This window comes from Toxorhynchites rutilus, chromosome 3 (assembly GCF_029784135.1).
Source record: "Toxorhynchites rutilus septentrionalis strain SRP chromosome 3, ASM2978413v1, whole genome shotgun sequence".
NCBI classification, from domain to species: domain Eukaryota; kingdom Metazoa; phylum Arthropoda; class Insecta; order Diptera; family Culicidae; genus Toxorhynchites; species Toxorhynchites rutilus.
The window spans coordinates 275,104,620-275,123,704 of NC_073746.1; the positions used below are offsets into that span (position 1 = coordinate 275,104,620).

Consider the following 19,085-nt stretch of genomic DNA (forward strand, 5'->3'; position numbering starts at 1 on the left):
TACGGCAGTTCTCACAAAAAGACACCGCATCCGTCGCTAGTGCACTCAAGCTTTCAAAAGCAATTTATAAGTTCTCACGCGTGCATGCTGCAAATGATCCTGGTCAGTAGGGTCAACAAAATGTGCTGCTATGAATGCATTTTGTACTACTTTCATCCGAATCAGTCATTCGAATTATATTTGGCTTTTTTCTCTTAGTTCTATAGTTACTTATGGTTTAAACCCCTCGGTATTTAATGTTTTTAATTTCTTACGGAATTACGTTGTAGTACTAATAACAGGGATCGTTTGTATTGAATAGAGCCCCCACAGACGTTAATTGTAGAACGTATACTGCAATTCCAATTGTCAGAATGTCGCGTTTACACGGTACAAAGGCGGTTCAGTCATTTCCGAACATCCCTCACGACGTCATATATTATCATCCAAACATAAATGACATTTTGAATGTACACTCTCACTAACCACAACCTTCATAGCTCTTCATCGTGTATCAGCAACACATGAGTCACACATACGGCGAAATCCAATTATACTATTTGCGCCAGTAACTAAACCATCCAATACTTCGATGCTCTCAAATAAGATGTGTGTAGCAAATGACTGTTGTAGGTTGCCGAATATTTTTCTATCAAACACATGTACATTTATGTCATTTAAATGGAAGTCATTCATGCTATCTACTCCCATCGAAAAATAAAAAATATTTCTTCTAATGTTAAAATAAATTATTATAATTAATTACACGCTGCGACCAATCAATCAATTTCGGTGGATAAAAATACCTTATACACATATGACTTGTGACCCAACCGAAAATCAAAAACAAAAATTTGAACAAATTTAACTGCGTACTTATAACCGAAACCTCGATAAAATATACTGCATGTCTCCAAAACAAAATCAAACCTACTCTCAACCTCCCACTAAATTTTCGAAACCTGCCAACCACCGAAACAATCACACGAAACGAACACTATATCTCGGGGGACCATTTCGCGTAGACGATGCTCATTCGTTGGTACCGGACGATGCCTCCACCACGGACCTGGAAGCATTCCGGGACTACCACTGGTTGGATACTCCAGACTCCGCCACGGCGACTCAAAAGCTTTCCAAGAGCGTGCTGCAGGCGCGTGATTACTCCGCCGTGAGGCAGGGTGTCGTGTTGGCATCCACGGAGGACTTCGACACGCTGAGCCTTCAATCTTCGGATGTTGGTGACGAACGACGACATCAGACAGCTTGCGACAATGACCGTGTAACGCCACCGGTACGTGCCACTAAACTGCGCAAAGACTTTAACCTGGACCTAGACGTTGACTCAAACGCTCCAAGAAAAACGGAACGCAAGACACACTTCGAAACCCACTCTAATCGGGGCACTTCACCAATGACAGATATTGCCGAATCGCCAGATAGTGTGCATCGTTATGCGCGTGGTGAATCGCCCGCTATCAAGCTTGTTATAGGTCGTAAAGAGATTAAAACTTCCGACACATCGGCTATCACAGAAAGTCGTTTGACCGTCTATGGTCATAAGGACATGGAAATATCTATAAGTTCTCAATCAACGATCAGTTTGACTACGACGACTACTTCAAAAGATGGCCGTGAGGTTAGTTCCGAAGTTATTAGCACGACTGGGACAGGCACAAAAGATTCTACCACCACCAAACGCTACAAACAGTTCAAATTAATCGACGACGACGAGGAATCGGAACGCGTGGAGCGTAAACGTGACGACACAGTTTCGTTTTCGAAAAAGAAAAGTGTTTATCTTTTCGGTAGTTTTGATTCTAGCAGTGACTCTCCAATAACCGAAGCGAGTGGTTCAGGACACGTGACGGATACGGGAATTTCGCTAACGCGTGGTTTTACTGAAACCATGACATCCCCCGGTATTGTATCATCTTCAGAGGAGAAAAACAAGAAAATAAGCATCGTCACAGACACGGCCGTGGACGTAGAGATCGAGGAACTCGAACTCACTGATGCCGGGTTGAGCCCAATACAACCCGATGAAGCTGATGTAACCGCAGATTTTCAACTGACAGAAGAGGATGTCCAGTATACACACATTGGAACTAGTCCAGTAGATTTCGAAGACCACTCCATGTCTGCGACATTCGACACATCTGAGGCGGCCACGTTAACCGATCGGATTGAAACGAAAGACGCATCAAACAGCCCACTGGATGCAAACATTACATCCATCCTTAAGCGAGATATAACGAAAATAACTGATGAAGAGTTACTCACTGGTCGACGTGGTTCGGGTGATGTGAAGGCAAAGGTAAAAATACTTGAACAAAACCAAAAAATTCAAAGTGCACAAAGCTCCCCCAAGAAAAAAGTAGAGTTCGAAGACCACCAATTAAAAATTTCAGAAATTCAGGAATCACCAAAAAAACAGAAAATTGCCTCGGCCAAAATAAGCGAATTGAAGAGAATATTCGGTGAAGAGAAGGAACCAGAAGAATCTAATATTATGTCTGATTCGATTCCTCCCATTCACGAGGTCATAAAACAGCTGGAGAAACGTATAGCTGTCGAGCAAATTGACAAGAAAATTATCGATCAGATAGACGCTTCAGCCATTCGTACACTGCCACCTCCTATTAAAAAAGAAATCCTCAGCGAATGTGAGGTGGCCGATATAGAAGCTCAGATAATCCCTGCCGAACAGATAAAACCAACAAAGGCTCCGGCATTATTGGAACAAACAGAAGAAGAACTGAAGATAACCAAATTAGTTCACGGTACACAGATGCTCGGATTACAAGAACAGCATAAGCGTCAGCTAGAGGAAGAACACCAAATAGCAGAAGCAATGGCCAAAATGGAAGAACCAGTTTGTGAGGTGATGGTCTGTAAGAAATATGTTCCAGGTCTCACCGAGGACTATTCGGAAGATTTCGAGCAAAAACGAGCTAACGATTTAATAAAAATGTTCGAAAATAAGCAATCTCCATCAAAAACTTCATCACGAAGCCCAAAAATCGCACGTCTTAGACCAGACGATTCGTCTAAAGCAATGCTGTCAGCGATAGAAGTCGAGAAAACAATCCACAGTCACACAATAGTGGCCAAATCTGATGAATCAGAGCGAGAAAGAAAGATCATCGAACTGGATCAGCTGGAATCCAAAACACAATCCATTGGAAAGCTATACATAACAAAAAGAAAAGTAACAACATCAGAGGAACTATCCGAACGAGAAGCAGAAAGTGAACATCACCATGAATCGGAAATTGTTGCGCAATATGAGGAAAAGTTTAGACAAGGTGACATTTCGAAGCTCAACAAAAATCTATTAAAAATGTTCGATACAAGTCCAAGAATCGAAACTGAATCGGAACGAGCAAAAACAAAACAGGAAACGTCCCTTTTCATTGACGATACCGATAAAAAAACGTTTCGGCCGAAGAGCGAAGCGTTAGCATACTCACCTGAAAAAGTACCTATCAAAAGCTCAGTCGCGGACATGAAAGCACGATTTGACAGGTTATCTCAAGAAGACAGCGATGACCGTATATCACATTCGCAAGCAACAATACAAAAAGATGAACCAAAGGAAGAACTACTCGAACCCATTTCAGCTGACATTCAAGTCAGCACAAAATCAATTTCGCCAGTGACTGAAATCAAGCCTGCCGAAGCTGAGAAACCAAATTCCCTAGTGACTGATGTCAAACATGAACAACCAGAGAAACCATTTTTGACAGAGATCAAACCTGACGAAACTGAGAAACCAATTTCGCGAGTCACTGAGATCAAAACTTTCGATGCTAAGAAATCCATTACGCCGATGACTGAGATCAAACCTGTTGAAGCTGAGAAACCAATTTCCCTAGTGACTAATGTCCAACATGAAGGACCAGAGAAACCAATTTCGCCAGTGACTGAGATCAAGTCTGTCGAAGCTGAGAAACCAATTTCGCCAGGGACTGAGATCAAACCTGCCGAAGCTGAGAAACCAATTTCGCCAGTGAGTGAGATCACACCTGTCGAAGCTGAGAAACCAATTTCGCCAGTGACTGAGATCAAACCTATCGAAGCTGAGAAACCAATTTCGTCACCGACTGAGATCAAGCCTGTCGAAGCTGAGAAACCAATTTCTTTAGTGACTGATGTCAAACATAAAGAACCAGAGAAACCAATTTGGCCAGTGACAGAGATCAAATCTGACGAAGCTGAGAAACCAATTTCGTCAGTGACTGAGATCAAGCATGTCGAAACTGAGAAACCAATTTCGCCAGTGACTGAGATCAAACCTGTCGAAGGTAAGAAACCAATTTCGCCAGTGACTGGAATCAAGCCTGTCGGAGATGAGAAACCAATTTCGCCAGTGACTAAGATCAAACCAGTCGAAGCTGAGAAACCAATCTCGCCAGTGACAGAGATCAAATCTGTCGAAGCTGAGAAACCAATTTCGCCAGTGACTGAGATCAAGCATGTCGAAACTGAGAAACCAATTTCGCCAGTGACTGAGATCAAACCAGTCGAAGGTAAGAAACCAATTTCGCCAGTGACTGAAATCAAGCCTGTCGAAAATGAGAAACCAATTTCGCCAGTACCTGAGATCAAGCCTATCGAAGCTGAGAAAGCAATTTCGCCATTGACTGAGATCAAACCGATCGAAGCTGAGAAACCAATTTCACCAGTTACTGAGATCGAACCTGTTGAAGCTGAGAAACCAATTTCGCCAGTGACTAAGGTCAAACCAGTGGCAGCTGAGAAACCAATTTCGCCAGTAACTGAGGTCAAACCAGTCGAAGCAAAGAAACCAATTTCGCCAGTGACTGAGATCAAGCCTGTTGAAGCAGAGAAACCAATTTCGCCAGTGACAGAGGTAAAACCAGTCGAAGCTGAGAAACCAATTTCGCCAGTGAGTGAGATTAAACCTGCCGAAACTGACAAACCAATTTCACCAGTGAGTAAGATCACACCTGTCGAAGCAGAGAAACCAATTTCGCCAGCGAGTGAGATCAAATCTGTCCAAGCTGAGACACCAATTTCGCCAGCGACTGAGATCAAACCTGTCGAAGCTGAGAAACTAATTTCGTCAGTGAGTGAGATCAAACCTGTCGAAGCTGAGAAACCAATTTCGCCAGTGACTGAGATCAAACCTGTCGAAGCTGAGAAACCAATTTCGCCAGTGAGTGAGATCAAACCTGTCGAAGCTGAGAAACCAATTCCGCCAGTGACTGTTATCAAACCTATCGAAGCTGAGAAACCAATTTCGCCAATGACTGAGGTCAAACCAGTCGAAGCTGAGAAACCAATTTCGCCAGTGACTGAGATCAAACCTATCGAAGCTGAGAAACCAATTTCGCCAGTGACTGAGATCAAGCCTGTCGAAGCTGAGAAAGCAATTTCGCCAGTGACTGAGATCAAACCGATCGAAGCTGAGAAACCAATTTCACCAGTTACTGAGATCGAACCTGTTGAAGCTGAGAAACCAATTTCGCCAGTGACTAAGGTCAAACCAGTGGCAGCTGAGAAACCAATTTCGCCAGTTACTAAGGTCAAACCAGTCGAAGCAAAGAAACCAATTTCGCCAGTGACTGAGATCAAGCCTGTTGAAGCAGAAAAACCAATTTCGCCAGTGACAGAGGTAAAACCAGTCGAAGCTGAGAAACCAATTTCGCCAGTGAGTGAGATTAAACCTGCCGGAACTGACAAACCAATTTCGAAAGTGAGTAAGATCACACCTGTCGAAGCAGAGAAACCAATTTCGCCAGCGAGTGAGATCAAATCTGTCCAAGCTGAGACACCAATTTCGCCAGCGACTGAGATCAAACCTGTCGAAGCTGAGAAACCAATTTCGTCAGTGAGTGAGATCAAACCTGTCGAAGCTGAGAAACCAATTTCGCCAGTGACTGAGATCAAACCTGTCGAAGCTGAGAAACCAATTTCGCCAGTGAGTGAGATCAAACCTGTCGAAGCTGAGAAACCAATTCCGCCAGTAACTGTTATCAAACCTATCGAAGCTGAGAAACCAATTTCGCCAGTGAGTGAGATCACACCTGTCGAAGCAGAGAAACCAATTTCGCCAGTGACTGAGATCAAACCAGTCGAAGCTGAGAAACCAATTTCGCCAGTGACTGAGATCAAACCTATCGAAGCTGAGAAACCAATTTCGCCAGTGACTGAGATCAAGCCTGTCGAAGCTGAGAGAGCAATTTCGCCAGTGACTGAGATCAAACCGATCGAAGCTGAGAAACCAATTTCACCAGTTACTGAGATCGAACCTGTTGAAGCTGAGAAACCAATTTCGCCAGTGACTAAGGTCAAACCAGTGGCAGCTGAGAAACCAATTTCGCCAGTTACTAAGATCAAACCAGTCGAAGCAAAGAAACCAATTTCGCCAGTGACTGAGATCAAGCCTGTTGAAGCAGAAAAACCAATTTCGCCAGTGACAGAGGTAAAACCAGTCGAAGCTGAGAAACCAATTTCGCCAGTGAGTGAGATTAAACCTGCCGGAACTGACAAACCAATTTCGAAAGTGAGTAAGATCACACCTGTCGAAGCAGAGAAACCAATTTCGCCAGCGAGTGAGATCAAATCTGTCCAAGCTGAGACACCAATTTCGCCAGCGACTGAGATCAAACCTGTCGAAGCTGAGAAACCAATTTCGTCAGTGAGTGAGATCAAACCTGTCGAAGCTGAGAAACCAATTTCGCCAATGACTGAGATCAAACCTGTCGAAGCTGAGAAACCAATTTCGCCAGTGAGTGAGATCAAACCTGTCGAAGCTGAGAAACCAATTCCGCCAGTGACTGTTATCAAACCTATCGAAGCTGAGAAACCAATTTCGCCAATGACTGAGGTCAAACCAGTCGAAGCTGAGAAACCAATTTCGCCAGTTACTGAGATTAAACCTGCCGAAACTGACAAACCAATTTCGCCAGTTAGTGAGATCACACCTGTCGAAGCAGAGAAACCAATTTCGCCAGTGACTGAGATCAAACCTGTCGAAGCTGAGACACCAATTTCGCCAGTGACTGAGATCAAACCTGTCGAAGCTGAGAAACCAATTTCGCCAATGAGTGAGATCACACCTGTCGAAGCAGAGAAACCAATTTCGCCAGTGACTGAGATCAAACCTGTCGAAGCTGAGAAACCAATTTCGTCAGTGAGTGAGATCAAGCCTGTTGAAGAAGAGAAACCAATTCCGCCTGTGACTGAAATCAAGCATGTCGAAATTGAGAAGCCAATTTCGCTAGTGAGTGAGATCAAACCTGTCGAAGCTGAGAAATCAATTTCGCCAATGACTGAGATCAAGCCTGTTGAAGCAGAGAAACCAATTTCGTCAGTGACTGTTATCAAACCTATCGAAGCTGAGACACCAATTTCGCCAGCGACTGAGATCAAACCTGTCGAAGCTGAGAAACCAATTTCGTCAGTGAGTGAGATCAAACCTGTCGAAGCTAAGAAACCAATTTCGCCAGTGACTGAGATCAAACCTGTCGAAGCTGAGAAACCAATTTCGCCAGTGAGTGAGATCAAACCTGTCGAAGCTAAGAAACCAATTCCGCCAGTGACTGTTATCAAACCTATCGAAGCTGAGAAACCAATTTCGCCAATGACTGAGGTCAAACCAGTCGAAGCTGAGAAACCAATTTCGCCAGTTACTGAGATTAAACCTGCCGAAACTGACAAACCAATTTCGCCAGTGAGTGAGATCACACCTGTCGAAGCAGAGAAACCAATTTCGCCAGTGACTGAGATCAAACCTGTTGAAGCAGAAAAACCAATTTCGCCAGTGACAGAGGTAAAACCAGTCGAAGCTGAGAAACCAATTTCGCCAGTGAGTGAGATTAAACCTGCCGGAACTGACAAACCAATTTCGAAAGTGAGTAAGATCACACCTGTCGAAGCAGAGAAACCAATTTCGCCAGCGAGTGAGATCAAATCTGTCCAAGCTGAGACACCAATTTCGCCAGCGACTGAGATCAAACCTGTCGAAGCTGAGAAACCAATTTCGTCAGTGAGTGAGATCAAACCTGTCGAAGCTGAGAAACCAATTTCGTCAGTGACTGAGATCAAACCTGTCGAAGCTGAGAAACCAATTTCGCCAGTGAGTGAGATCAAACCTGTCGAAGCTGAGAAACCAATTCCGCCAGTGACTGTTATCAAACCTATCGAAGCTGAGAAACCAATTTCGCCAATGACTGAGGTCAAACCAGTCGAAGCTGAGAAACCAATTTCGCCAGTTACTGAGATTAAACCTGCCGAAACTGACAAACCAATTTCGCCAGTGAGTGAGATCACACCTGTCGAAGCAGAGAAACCAATTTCGCCAGTGACTGAGATCAAACCTGTCGAAGCTGAGACACCAATTTCGCCAGTGACTGAGATCAAACCTGTCGAAGCTGAGAAACCAATTTCGCCAATGAGTGAGATCACACCTGTCGAAGCAGAGAAACCAATTTCGTCAGTGAGTGAGATCAAGCCTGTTGAAGAAGAGAAACCAATTTCGCCTGTGACTGAAATCAAGCATGTCGAAATTGAGAAGCCAATTTCGCTAGTGAGTGAGATCGAACCTGTCGAAGCTGAGAAATCAATTTCGCCAATGACTGAGATCAAGCCTGTTGAAGCAGAGAAACCAATTTCGCCAGTGACTGAGGTCAAACCAGTCGAAGCTGAGAAACCAATTTCGCCAGTTACTGAGATTAAACCTGCCGAAACTGACAAACCAATTTCGCCAGTGACTGAGATCAAACCTGTCGAAGCTGAGAAACCAATTTCGTCAGTGAGTGAGATCAAGCCTGTTGAAGAAGAGAAACCAATTTCGCCTGTGACTGAAATCAAGCATGTCGAAATTGAGAAGCCAATTTCGCTAGTGAGTGAGATCGAACCTGTCGAAGCTGAGAAATCAATTTCGCCAATGACTGAGATCAAGCCTGTTGAAGCAGAGAAACCAATTTCGCCAGTGACTGAGGTCAAACCAGTCGAAGCTGAGAAACCAATTTCGCCAGTTACTGAGATTAAACCTGCCGAAACTGACAAACCAATTTCGCCAGTGAGTGAGATCACACCTGTCGAAGCAGAGAAACCAATTTCGCCAGTGACTGAGATCAAACCTGTCGAAGCTGAGACACCAATTTCGCCAGTGACTGAGATCAAACCTGTCGAAGCTGAGAAACCAATTTCGCCAATGAGTGAGATCACACCTGTCGAAGCAGAGAAACCAATTTCGTCAGTGAGTGAGATCAAGCCTGTTGAAGAAGAGAAACCAATTTCGCCTGTGACTGAAATCAAGCATGTCGAAATTGAGAAGCCAATTTCGCTAGTGAGTGAGATCGAACCTGTCGAAGCTGAGAAATCAATTTCGCCAATGACTGAGATCAAGCCTGTTGAAGCAGAGAAACCAATTTCGCCAGTGACTGAGGTCAAACCAGTCGAAGCTGAGAAACCAATTTCGCCAGTTACTGAGATTAAACCTGCCGAAACTGACAAACCAATTTCGCCAGTGACTGAGATCAAACCTGTCGAAGCTGAGAAACCAATTTCGTCAGTGAGTGAGATCAAGCCTGTTGAAGAAGAGAAACCAATTTCGCCTGTGACTGAAATCAAGCATGTCGAAATTGAGAAGCCAATTTCGCTAGTGAGTGAGATCGAACCTGTCGAAGCTGAGAAATCAATTTCGCCAATGACTGAGATCAAGCCTGTTGAAGCAGAGAAACCAATTTCGCCAGTGACTGAGGTCAAACCAGTCGAAGCTGAGAAACCAATTTCGCCAGTTACTGAGATTAAACCTGCCGAAACTGACAAACCAATTTCGCCAGTGAGTGAGATCACACCTGTCGAAGCAGAAAAGCCAATTCCGCCAGTGACTGAGATCAAACCTGTCGAAGCTGAGAAACCAATTTCGTCAGTGAGTGAGATCAAGCCTGTTGAAGAAGAGAAACCAATTTCGCCTGTGACTGAAATCAAGCATGTCGAAATTGAGAAGCCAATTTCGCTAGTGAGTGAGATCAAACCTGTCGAAGCTGAGAAATCAATTTCGCCAATGACTGTGATCAAACCTGTCGAAGCTAAGACAGCAATTTCGCCAGTGACTGATATCAAACCTGTCGAAGCTGAGAAACCAATTTCGCCATTGACTGAGATCGAACCTGCCGAAGCTGAGGAACCAATTTCGCCAGTGAGTAAGATCAAACCTGTCGAAGCTGAGAAACCAATTTCGCCAGTGACTGAGATCAAACCTATCGAAGCCGAGAAACTAATTTCGCCAGTGACTGAGATTAAACCTGTTGAAGGTAAGAAACCAATTTCGCCAGTGACTGAAATCAAGCCTGTCAAAGATGAGAAACCAATATCGCCAGTGAGTGAGATCAAACCAGTCGAAGCTGAGAAACCAATTTCGCCAGTGACTGAGATCAAACCTGTCGAATCTGAGAAACCAATTTCGACAGTGACTGAGGTCAAGCCTGTCAAGGCGGAGAAACCAATTTCGCCAGTGACTGAGATCAAACCTGTCGAAGCTGAGAAACCAATTTCTTTAATGACTGATGTCAAACATGAAGAACCAGACAAACCAATTTCGCCAGTTACTGAGATCAAACCTGCCGAAGCTGAGAAACCAATTTCGCCAATGACTGAGATCAAACCTGTCGAAGCTGAGAAACCAATTTCGTCAGTGAGTGAGATCAAACCTGTCGAATCTGAGAAAACAATTTCGCCAGTGACTGTTATCAAACCTATCGAAACTGAGAAACCAATTTCGCCAGTGACTGAGATCAAACCTGTCGAAGCTGAGAAACCAATTTCGCCAGTGACTGAGATCAAACCTGTCGAAGCTGAGAAACCAATTTCTTTAGTGACTGATGTCAAACATGAAGAACCAGAGAAACCAATTTCGCCAGTTAATGAGATCAAACCTGCTGAAGCTGAGAAACCAATTTCGCCAATGACTGAGATCAAACCTGTCGAAGCTGAGAAACCAATTTCGTCAGTGAGTGAGATCAAACCTGTCGAATCTGAGAAACCAATTTCGCCAGTGACTGTTATCAAACCTATCGAAGCTGAGAAACCGATTTCGCAAGTGACTGCGGTCGAACACGAAGAATCAGAGAAACCAGATTCATCTGTGACTGAGGTAGAGCGCGTCGAGTATGAGAAACAAGTGATAGTACTGACTGATAAAATCATTTCGATTAGAAAGCAAGTTACACATCTGAAATCAGAAGAAGCTATTCTAAGGATCCAAGAGAGCAGAAGTGATGGAACAAAGGAAACAATCTCGGAAGTAACTGATGTTAAACATTATGAGGCAAAGAAACCAATTTCGCCAATGACTGACATCAAGCCTGTCAAAGCTGGGAAACCAATTTCACCAGTGACTGAGATCAAACCAGTCGAAGTTGAGGAACCAATTTCGCCAGTGACTGAGATCAAACCTGCCGAAGCTGAGAAACCAATTTCGCCAGTGACTGAGATCAAGCCTGTCGAAGCTGAGAGACCAATTTCGACATTGACTGAGATCAAGCCTGTCGAAGCTGAGAAACCAATTTCACCAGTGACTGAGGTCAAACCAGTCGAAGCAAAGAAACCAATTTCGCCAGTGACTGAGATCAAGCCTGTTGAAGCAGAGAAACCAATTTCGCCAGTGACAGAGGTAAAACCAGTCGAAGCTGAGAAACCAATTTCGCCAGTGAGTGAGATTAAACCTGCCGAAACTGACAAACCAATTTCACCAGTGAGTAAGATCACACCTGTCGAAGCAGAGAAACCAATTTCGCCAGCGAGTGAGATCAAATCTGTCCAAGCTGAGACACCAATTTCGCCAGCGACTGAGATCAAACCTGTCGAAGCTGAGAAACTAATTTCGTCAGTGAGTGAGATCAAACCTGTCGAAGCTGAGAAACCAATTTCGCCAGTGACTGAGATCAAACCTGTCGAAGCTGAGAAACCAATTTCGCCAGTGAGTGAGATCAAACCTGTCGAAGCTGAGAAACCAATTCCGCCAGTGACTGTTATCAAACCTATCGAAGCTGAGAAACCAATTTCGCCAATGACTGAGGTCAAACCAGTCGAAGCTGAGAAACCAATTTCGCCAGTGACTGAGATCAAACCTATCGAAGCTGAGAAACCAATTTCGCCAGTGACTGAGATCAAGCCTGTCGAAGCTGAGAAAGCAATTTCGCCAGTGACTGAGATCAAACCGATCGAAGCTGAGAAACCAATTTCACCAGTTACTGAGATCGAACCTGTTGAAGCTGAGAAACCAATTTCGCCAGTGACTAAGGTCAAACCAGTGGCAGCTGAGAAACCAATTTCGCCAGTTACTAAGGTCAAACCAGTCGAAGCAAAGAAACCAATTTCGCCAGTGACTGAGATAAAGCCTGTTGAAGCAGAAAAACCAATTTCGCCAGTGACAGAGGTAAAACCAGTCGAAGCTGAGAAACCAATTTCGCCAGTGAGTGAGATTAAACCTGCCGGAACTGACAAACCAATTTCGAAAGTGAGTAAGATCACACCTGTCGAAGCAGAGAAACCAATTTCGCCAGCGAGTGAGATCAAATCTGTCCAAGCTGAGACACCAATTTCGCCAGCGACTGAGATCAAACCTGTCGAAGCTGAGAAACTAATTTCGTCAGTGAGTGAGATCAAACCTGTCGAAGCTGAGAAACCAATTTCGCCAGTGACTGAGATCAAACCTGTCGAAGCTGAGAAACCAATTTCGCCAGTGAGTGAGATCAAACCTGTCGAAGCTGAGAAACCAATTCCGCCAGTGACTGTTATCAAACCTATCGAAGCTGAGAAACCAATTTCGCCAATGACTGAGGTCAAACCAGTCGAAGCTGAGAAACCAATTTCGCCAGTGACTGAGATCAAACCTATCGAAGCTGAGAAACCAATTTCGCCAGTGACTGAGATCAAGCCTGTCGAAGCTGAGAAAGCAATTTCGCAAGTGACTGAGATCAAACCGATCGAAGCTGAGAAACCAATTTCACCAGTTACTGAGATCGAACCTGTTGAAGCTGAGAAACCAATTTCGCCAGTGACTAAGGTCAAACCAGTGGCAGCTGAGAAACCAATTTCGCCAGTTACTAAGGTCAAACCAGTCGAAGCAAAGAAACCAATTTCGCCAGTGACTGAGATCAAGCCTGTTGAAGCAGAAAAACCAATTTCGCCAGTGACAGAGGTAAAACCAGTCGAAGCTGAGAAACCAATTTCGCCAGTGAGTGAGATTAAACCTGCCGGAACTGACAAACCAATTTCGAAAGTGAGTAAGATCACACCTGTCGAAGCAGAGAAACCAATTTCGCCAGCGAGTGAGATCAAATCTGTCCAAGCTGAGACACCAATTTCGCCAGCGACTGAGATCAAACCTGTCGAAGCTGAGAAACCAATTTCGTCAGTGAGTGAGATCAAACCTGTCGAAGCTGAGAAACCAATTTCGCCAGTGACTGAGATCAAACCTGTCGAAGCTGAGAAACCAATTTCGCCAGTGAGTGAGATCAAACCTGTCGAAGCTGAGAAACCAATTCCGCCAGTGACTGTTATCAAACCTATCGAAGCTGAGAAACCAATTTCGCCAGTGAGTGAGATCACACCTGTCGAAGCAGAGAAACCAATTTCGCCAGTGACTGAGATCAAACCAGTCGAAGCTGAGAAACCAATTTCGCCAGTGACTGAGATCAAACCTATCGAAGCTGAGAAACCAATTTCGCCAGTGACTGAGATCAAGCCTGTCGAAGCTGAGAGAGCAATTTCGCCAGTGACTGAGATCAAACCGATCGAAGCTGAGAAACCAATTTCACCAGTTACTGAGATCGAACCTGTTGAAGCTGAGAAACCAATTTCGCCAGTGACTAAGGTCAAACCAGTGGCAGCTGAGAAACCAATTTCGCCAGTTACTAAGGTCAAACCAGTCGAAGCAAAGAAACCAATTTCGCCAGTGACTGAGATCAAGCCTGTTGAAGCAGAAAAACCAATTTCGCCAGTGACAGAGGTAAAACCAGTCGAAGCTGAGAAACCAATTTCGCCAGTGAGTGAGATTAAACCTGCCGGAACTGACAAACCAATTTCGAAAGTGAGTAAGATCACACCTGTCGAAGCAGAGAAACCAATTTCGCCAGCGAGTGAGATCAAATCTGTCCAAGCTGAGACACCAATTTCGCCAGCGACTGAGATCAAACCTGTCGAAGCTGAGAAACCAATTTCGTCAGTGAGTGAGATCAAACCTGTCGAAGCTGAGAAACCAATTTCGCCAATGACTGAGATCAAACCTGTCGAAGCTGAGAAACCAATTTCGCCAGTGAGTGAGATCAAACCTGTCGAAGCTGAGAAACCAATTTCGCCAGTTACTGAGATTAAACCTGCCGAAACTGACAAACCAATTTCGCCAATGACTGAGATCAAACCTGTCGAAGCTGAGAAACCAATTTCGCCAGTGAGTGAGATCAAACCTGTCGAAGCTGAGAAACCAATTTCGCCAGTGACTGTTATCAAACCTATCGAAGCTGAGAAACCAATTTCGCCAATGACTGAGGTCAAACCAGTCGAAGCTGAGAAACCAATTTCGCCAGTTACTGAGATTAAACCTGCCGAAACTGACAAACCAATTTCGCCAGTGAGTGAGATCACACCTGTCGAAGCAGAGAAACCAATTTCGCCAGTGACTGAGATCAAACCTGTCGAAGCTGAGACACCAATTTCGCCAGTGACTGAGATCAAACCTGTCGAAGCTGAGAAACCAATTTCGCCAATGAGTGAGATCACACCTGTCGAAGCAGAGAAACCAATTTCGCCAGTGACTGAGATCAAACCTGTCGAAGCTGAGAAACCAATTTCGTCAGTGAGTGAGATCAAGCCTGTTGAAGAAGAGAAACCAATTCCGCCTGTGACTGAAATCAAGCATGTCGAAATTGAGAAGCCAATTTCGCTAGTGAGTGAGATCAAACCTGTCGAAGCTGAGAAATCAATTTCGCCAATGACTGAGATCAAGCCTGTTGAAGCAGAGAAACCAATTTCGCCAGTGACTGTTATCAAACCTATCGAAGCTGAGACACCAATTTCGCCAGCGACTGAGATCAAACCTGTCGAAGCTGAGAAACCAATTTCGTCAGTGAGTGAGATCAAACCTGTCGAAGCTAAGAAACCAATTTCGCCAGTGACTGAGATCAAACCTGTCGAAGCTGAGAAACCAATTTCGCCAGTGAGTGAGATCAAACCTGTCGAAGCTAAGAAACCAATTCCGCCAGTGACTGTTATCAAACCTATCGAAGCTGAGAAACCAATTTCGCCAATGACTGAGGTCAAACCAGTCGAAGCTGAGAAACCAATTTCGCCAGTTACTGAGATTAAACCTGCCGAAACTGACAAACCAATTTCGCCAGTGAGTGAGATCACACCTGTCGAAGCAGAGAAACCAATTTCGCCAGTGACTGAGATCAAACCTGTTGAAGCAGAAAAACCAATTTCGCCAGTGACAGAGGTAAAACCAGTCGAAGCTGAGAAACCAATTTCGCCAGTGAGTGAGATTAAACCTGCCGGAACTGACAAACCAATTTCGAAAGTGAGTAAGATCACACCTGTCGAAGCAGAGAAACCAATTTCGCCAGCGAGTGAGATCAAATCTGTCCAAGCTGAGACACCAATTTCGCCAGCGACTGAGATCAAACCTGTCGAAGCTGAGAAACCAATTTCGTCAGTGAGTGAGATCAAACCTGTCGAAGCTGAGAAACCAATTTCGTCAGTGACTGAGATCAAACCTGTCGAAGCTGAGAAACCAATTTCGCCAGTGAGTGAGATCAAACCTGTCGAAGCTGAGAAACCAATTCCGCCAGTGACTGTTATCAAACCTATCGAAGCTGAGAAACCAATTTCGCCAATGACTGAGGTCAAACCAGTCGAAGCTGAGAAACCAATTTCGCCAGTTACTGAGATTAAACCTGCCGAAACTGACAAACCAATTTCGCCAGTGAGTGAGATCACACCTGTCGAAGCAGAGAAACCAATTTCGCCAGTGACTGAGATCAAACCTGTCGAAGCTGAGACACCAATTTCGCCAGTGACTGAGATCAAACCTGTCGAAGCTGAGAAACCAATTTCGCCAATGAGTGAGATCACACCTGTCGAAGCAGAGAAACCAATTTCGCCAGTGACTGAGATCAAACCTGTCGAAGCTGAGAAACCAATTTCGTCAGTGAGTGAGATCAAGCCTGTTGAAGAAGAGAAACCAATTTCGCCTGTGACTGAAATCAAGCATGTCGAAATTGAGAAGCCAATTTCGCTAGTGAGTGAGATCGAACCTGTCGAAGCTGAGAAATCAATTTCGCCAATGACTGAGATCAAGCCTGTTGAAGCAGAGAAACCAATTTCGCCAGTGACTGAGGTCAAACCAGTCGAAGCTGAGAAACCAATTTCGCCAGTTACTGAGATTAAACCTGCCGAAACTGACAAACCAATTTCGCCAGTGAGTGAGATCACACCTGTCGAAGCAGAAAAGCCAATTCCGCCAGTGACTGAGATCAAACCTGTCGAAGCTGAGAAACCAATTTCGTCAGTGAGTGAGATCAAGCCTGTTGAAGAAGAGAAACCAATTTCGCCTGTGACTGAAATCAAGCATGTCGAAATTGAGAAGCCAATTTCGCTAGTGAGTGAGATCAAACCTGTCGAAGCTGAGAAATCAATTTCGCCAATGACTGAGATCAAGCCTGTTGAAGCAGAGAAACCAATTTCGCCAGTGACTGAGATCAAACCTGTCGAGGCTGAGAAACCAATTTCGCCAATGAGTGAGATCACACCTGTCGAAGCAGAGAAACCAATTTCGCCAGTGACTGAGATCAAACCTGTCGAAGCTGAGAAACCAATTTCGCCAGTGACTGAGATCAAACCTGTCGAAGCTGAGAAACCAATTTCTTTAGTGACTGATGTCAAACATGAAGAACCAGACAAACCAATTTCGCCAGTTACTGAGATCAAACCTGCCGAAGCTGAGAAACCAATTTCGCCAATGACTGAGATCAAACCTGTCGAAGCTGAGAAACCAATTTCGTCAGTGAGTGAGATCAAACCTGTCGAATCTGAGAAAACAATTTCGCCAGTGACTGTTATCAAACCTATCGAAACTGAGAAACCAATTTCGCCAGTGACTGAGATCAAACCTGTCGAAGCTGAGAAACCAATTTCACCAGTGACTGAGATCAAGCCTGTCGAAGCTGAGAAACCAACTTCGCCAGTGACTGAGATCAGACCTGTCAAAGCTGAGAAACCAATTTCACCAGTGACTGAGATCAAACCTGTCGAAGCTGAGGATCCAATTTCACCAGTGACTGATATCAAACCTGTCGAAGCTCAGGAACCAATTTCGCTAATGACTGAAATCAAGCCTGTCGAAGCTGAGAAACCAATTTCGCCAGTGACTGAGGTCAAGCCTATCGAAGCCGAGAAACCACTTTCGCCAGTGACTGTGATCAAACCTGTCGAAGCTAAGAAGAGACTAATTTCGCCAATGACTGAGATTAAACCTGTTGAAGGTAAGAAACCAATTTCGTCAGATAGTGAGATCAAACCTGTCGAAGCTGAGAAACCAATTTCGCCAGTGATTGTTATCAAACCTGTCGAAGCTGAGAAACCAATTTCGCCAGTGACTGAAATCAAGCCTGTCGAAGCTGAGAAACCAATTTCTTTAGTGACTGATGTCAAACATGAAGAACCAGAGAAACCAATTTCGCCAGTTACTGAGATCAAACCTGTCGAAGCTGAGAAACCAATTTCGCCAGTGACTGAGATCAAACCTGTCGAAGCTGAGAAACCAATTTCGTCAGTTAGTGAGATCAAACCTGTCGAAGCTGAGAAACCAATTTCGCCAGTGACTGAAATCAAGCATGCCGAAATTGAGAAACCGATTTCGCAAGTGACTGCGGTCGAACACGAAGAATCAGAGAAACCAGATTCATCTGTGACTGAGGTAGAGCGCGTCGAATATGAGAAACAAGTGATAGTACTGACTGATAAAATCATTTCGATTAGAAAGCAAGCTACACATCTGAAATCAGAAGAAGCTATTCTAACGATCCAAGAGAGCAGAAGTGATGGAACAAAGGAAACAATCTCGGAAGTAACTGATGTTAAACATTATGAGGCAGAGAAACCAATTTCGCCTATGACTGAGATCAAGCCTGTCAAAGCTGGGAAACCAATTTCACCAGTGACTGAGGTCAAACCAGTCGAAGTTGAGGAACCAATTTCGCCAGTGACTGAGATCAAACCTGCCGAAGCTGAGAAACCAATTTCGCCAGTGACTGAGATCAAGCCTGTCGAAGCTGAGAAACCAATTTCGCCATTGACTGAGATCAAGCCTGTCGAAGTTGAGAAACCAATTTCACCAGTGACTGAGATCAAGGCTGTCGAAGCTGAGAAACCAATTTGGCCAGTGACTGAGATCAAACCTGTCGATGCTGAGAAACCAATTTCACCAGTGACTGAGATCAAACCTGTCGAAGATAAGAAACCAATTTCGCCAGTGACTGAGATCAAACCAGTCGAAGCTGATAAACCAATTTCGCCAGTGACTGAGGTCAAACCAATCGAAGCTGAGAAACCAATTTCGCGAGTCACTGAGATAAAACCTGTCGAAGCTGAGAAACCGATTTCGCCAGTGACTGAGATCAAACATGTCGAAGCTGATAAACCAATTTCACCAGTGATTGAGATCAAACCTGTCGAAGCTGAGAAACCAATTTCCCCAGTGAGTACGATCAAACCTGTCGAAGCTGAGAAACCAATTTCGCCAGTGACTGAAATCAAACATGTCGAAGCTGATAAACCAATTTCACCAGTGACTGAGATCAAACCAGTCGCAGCTGAGAAACCAATTTCGCCAGTGACTGAGATCAAACCTATCGATGCAGAGAAACCAATTTCGCCAGTAACTGAGATAAAGCCTGTCGAAGCTGAGAAACAAATTTCGCCAGTGACTGATGTCAAACATGAAGAACCAGAGAAACCAATTTCGCCAGTCACTGAGATCAAACCTGCCGAAGCTGAAAAACCAATTTCGCCAGTGAGTGAGATCACACCTGTCGAAGCAGAGAAACCAATTTCGCCAGTGACTGAGATCA

The 19,085-nt window shown here is 44.5% G+C and overlaps 1 protein-coding gene across 1 annotated transcript; it reads left to right on the plus strand.

Annotated features, from left to right (window-relative positions):
• Window positions 1-886: 886 nt before the first annotated feature.
• LOC129774242 (titin-like) lies at window positions 887-19,076 on the plus strand. Its single transcript, XM_055777950.1, has 13 exons — window positions 887-3,901; window positions 4,292-4,511; window positions 4,578-4,756; window positions 4,832-5,075; window positions 5,433-5,840; window positions 6,243-6,650; window positions 7,032-13,379; window positions 13,491-16,633; window positions 16,730-16,754; window positions 17,382-17,498; window positions 17,769-18,217; window positions 18,677-18,982; window positions 19,056-19,076. The coding sequence occupies exons 1-13, from the start codon at window positions 887-889 to the stop codon at window positions 19,074-19,076; spliced, it is 14,883 nt and encodes a 4,960-aa protein (XP_055633925.1).
• The last annotated feature ends 9 nt before the right edge of the window (window positions 19,077-19,085 follow it).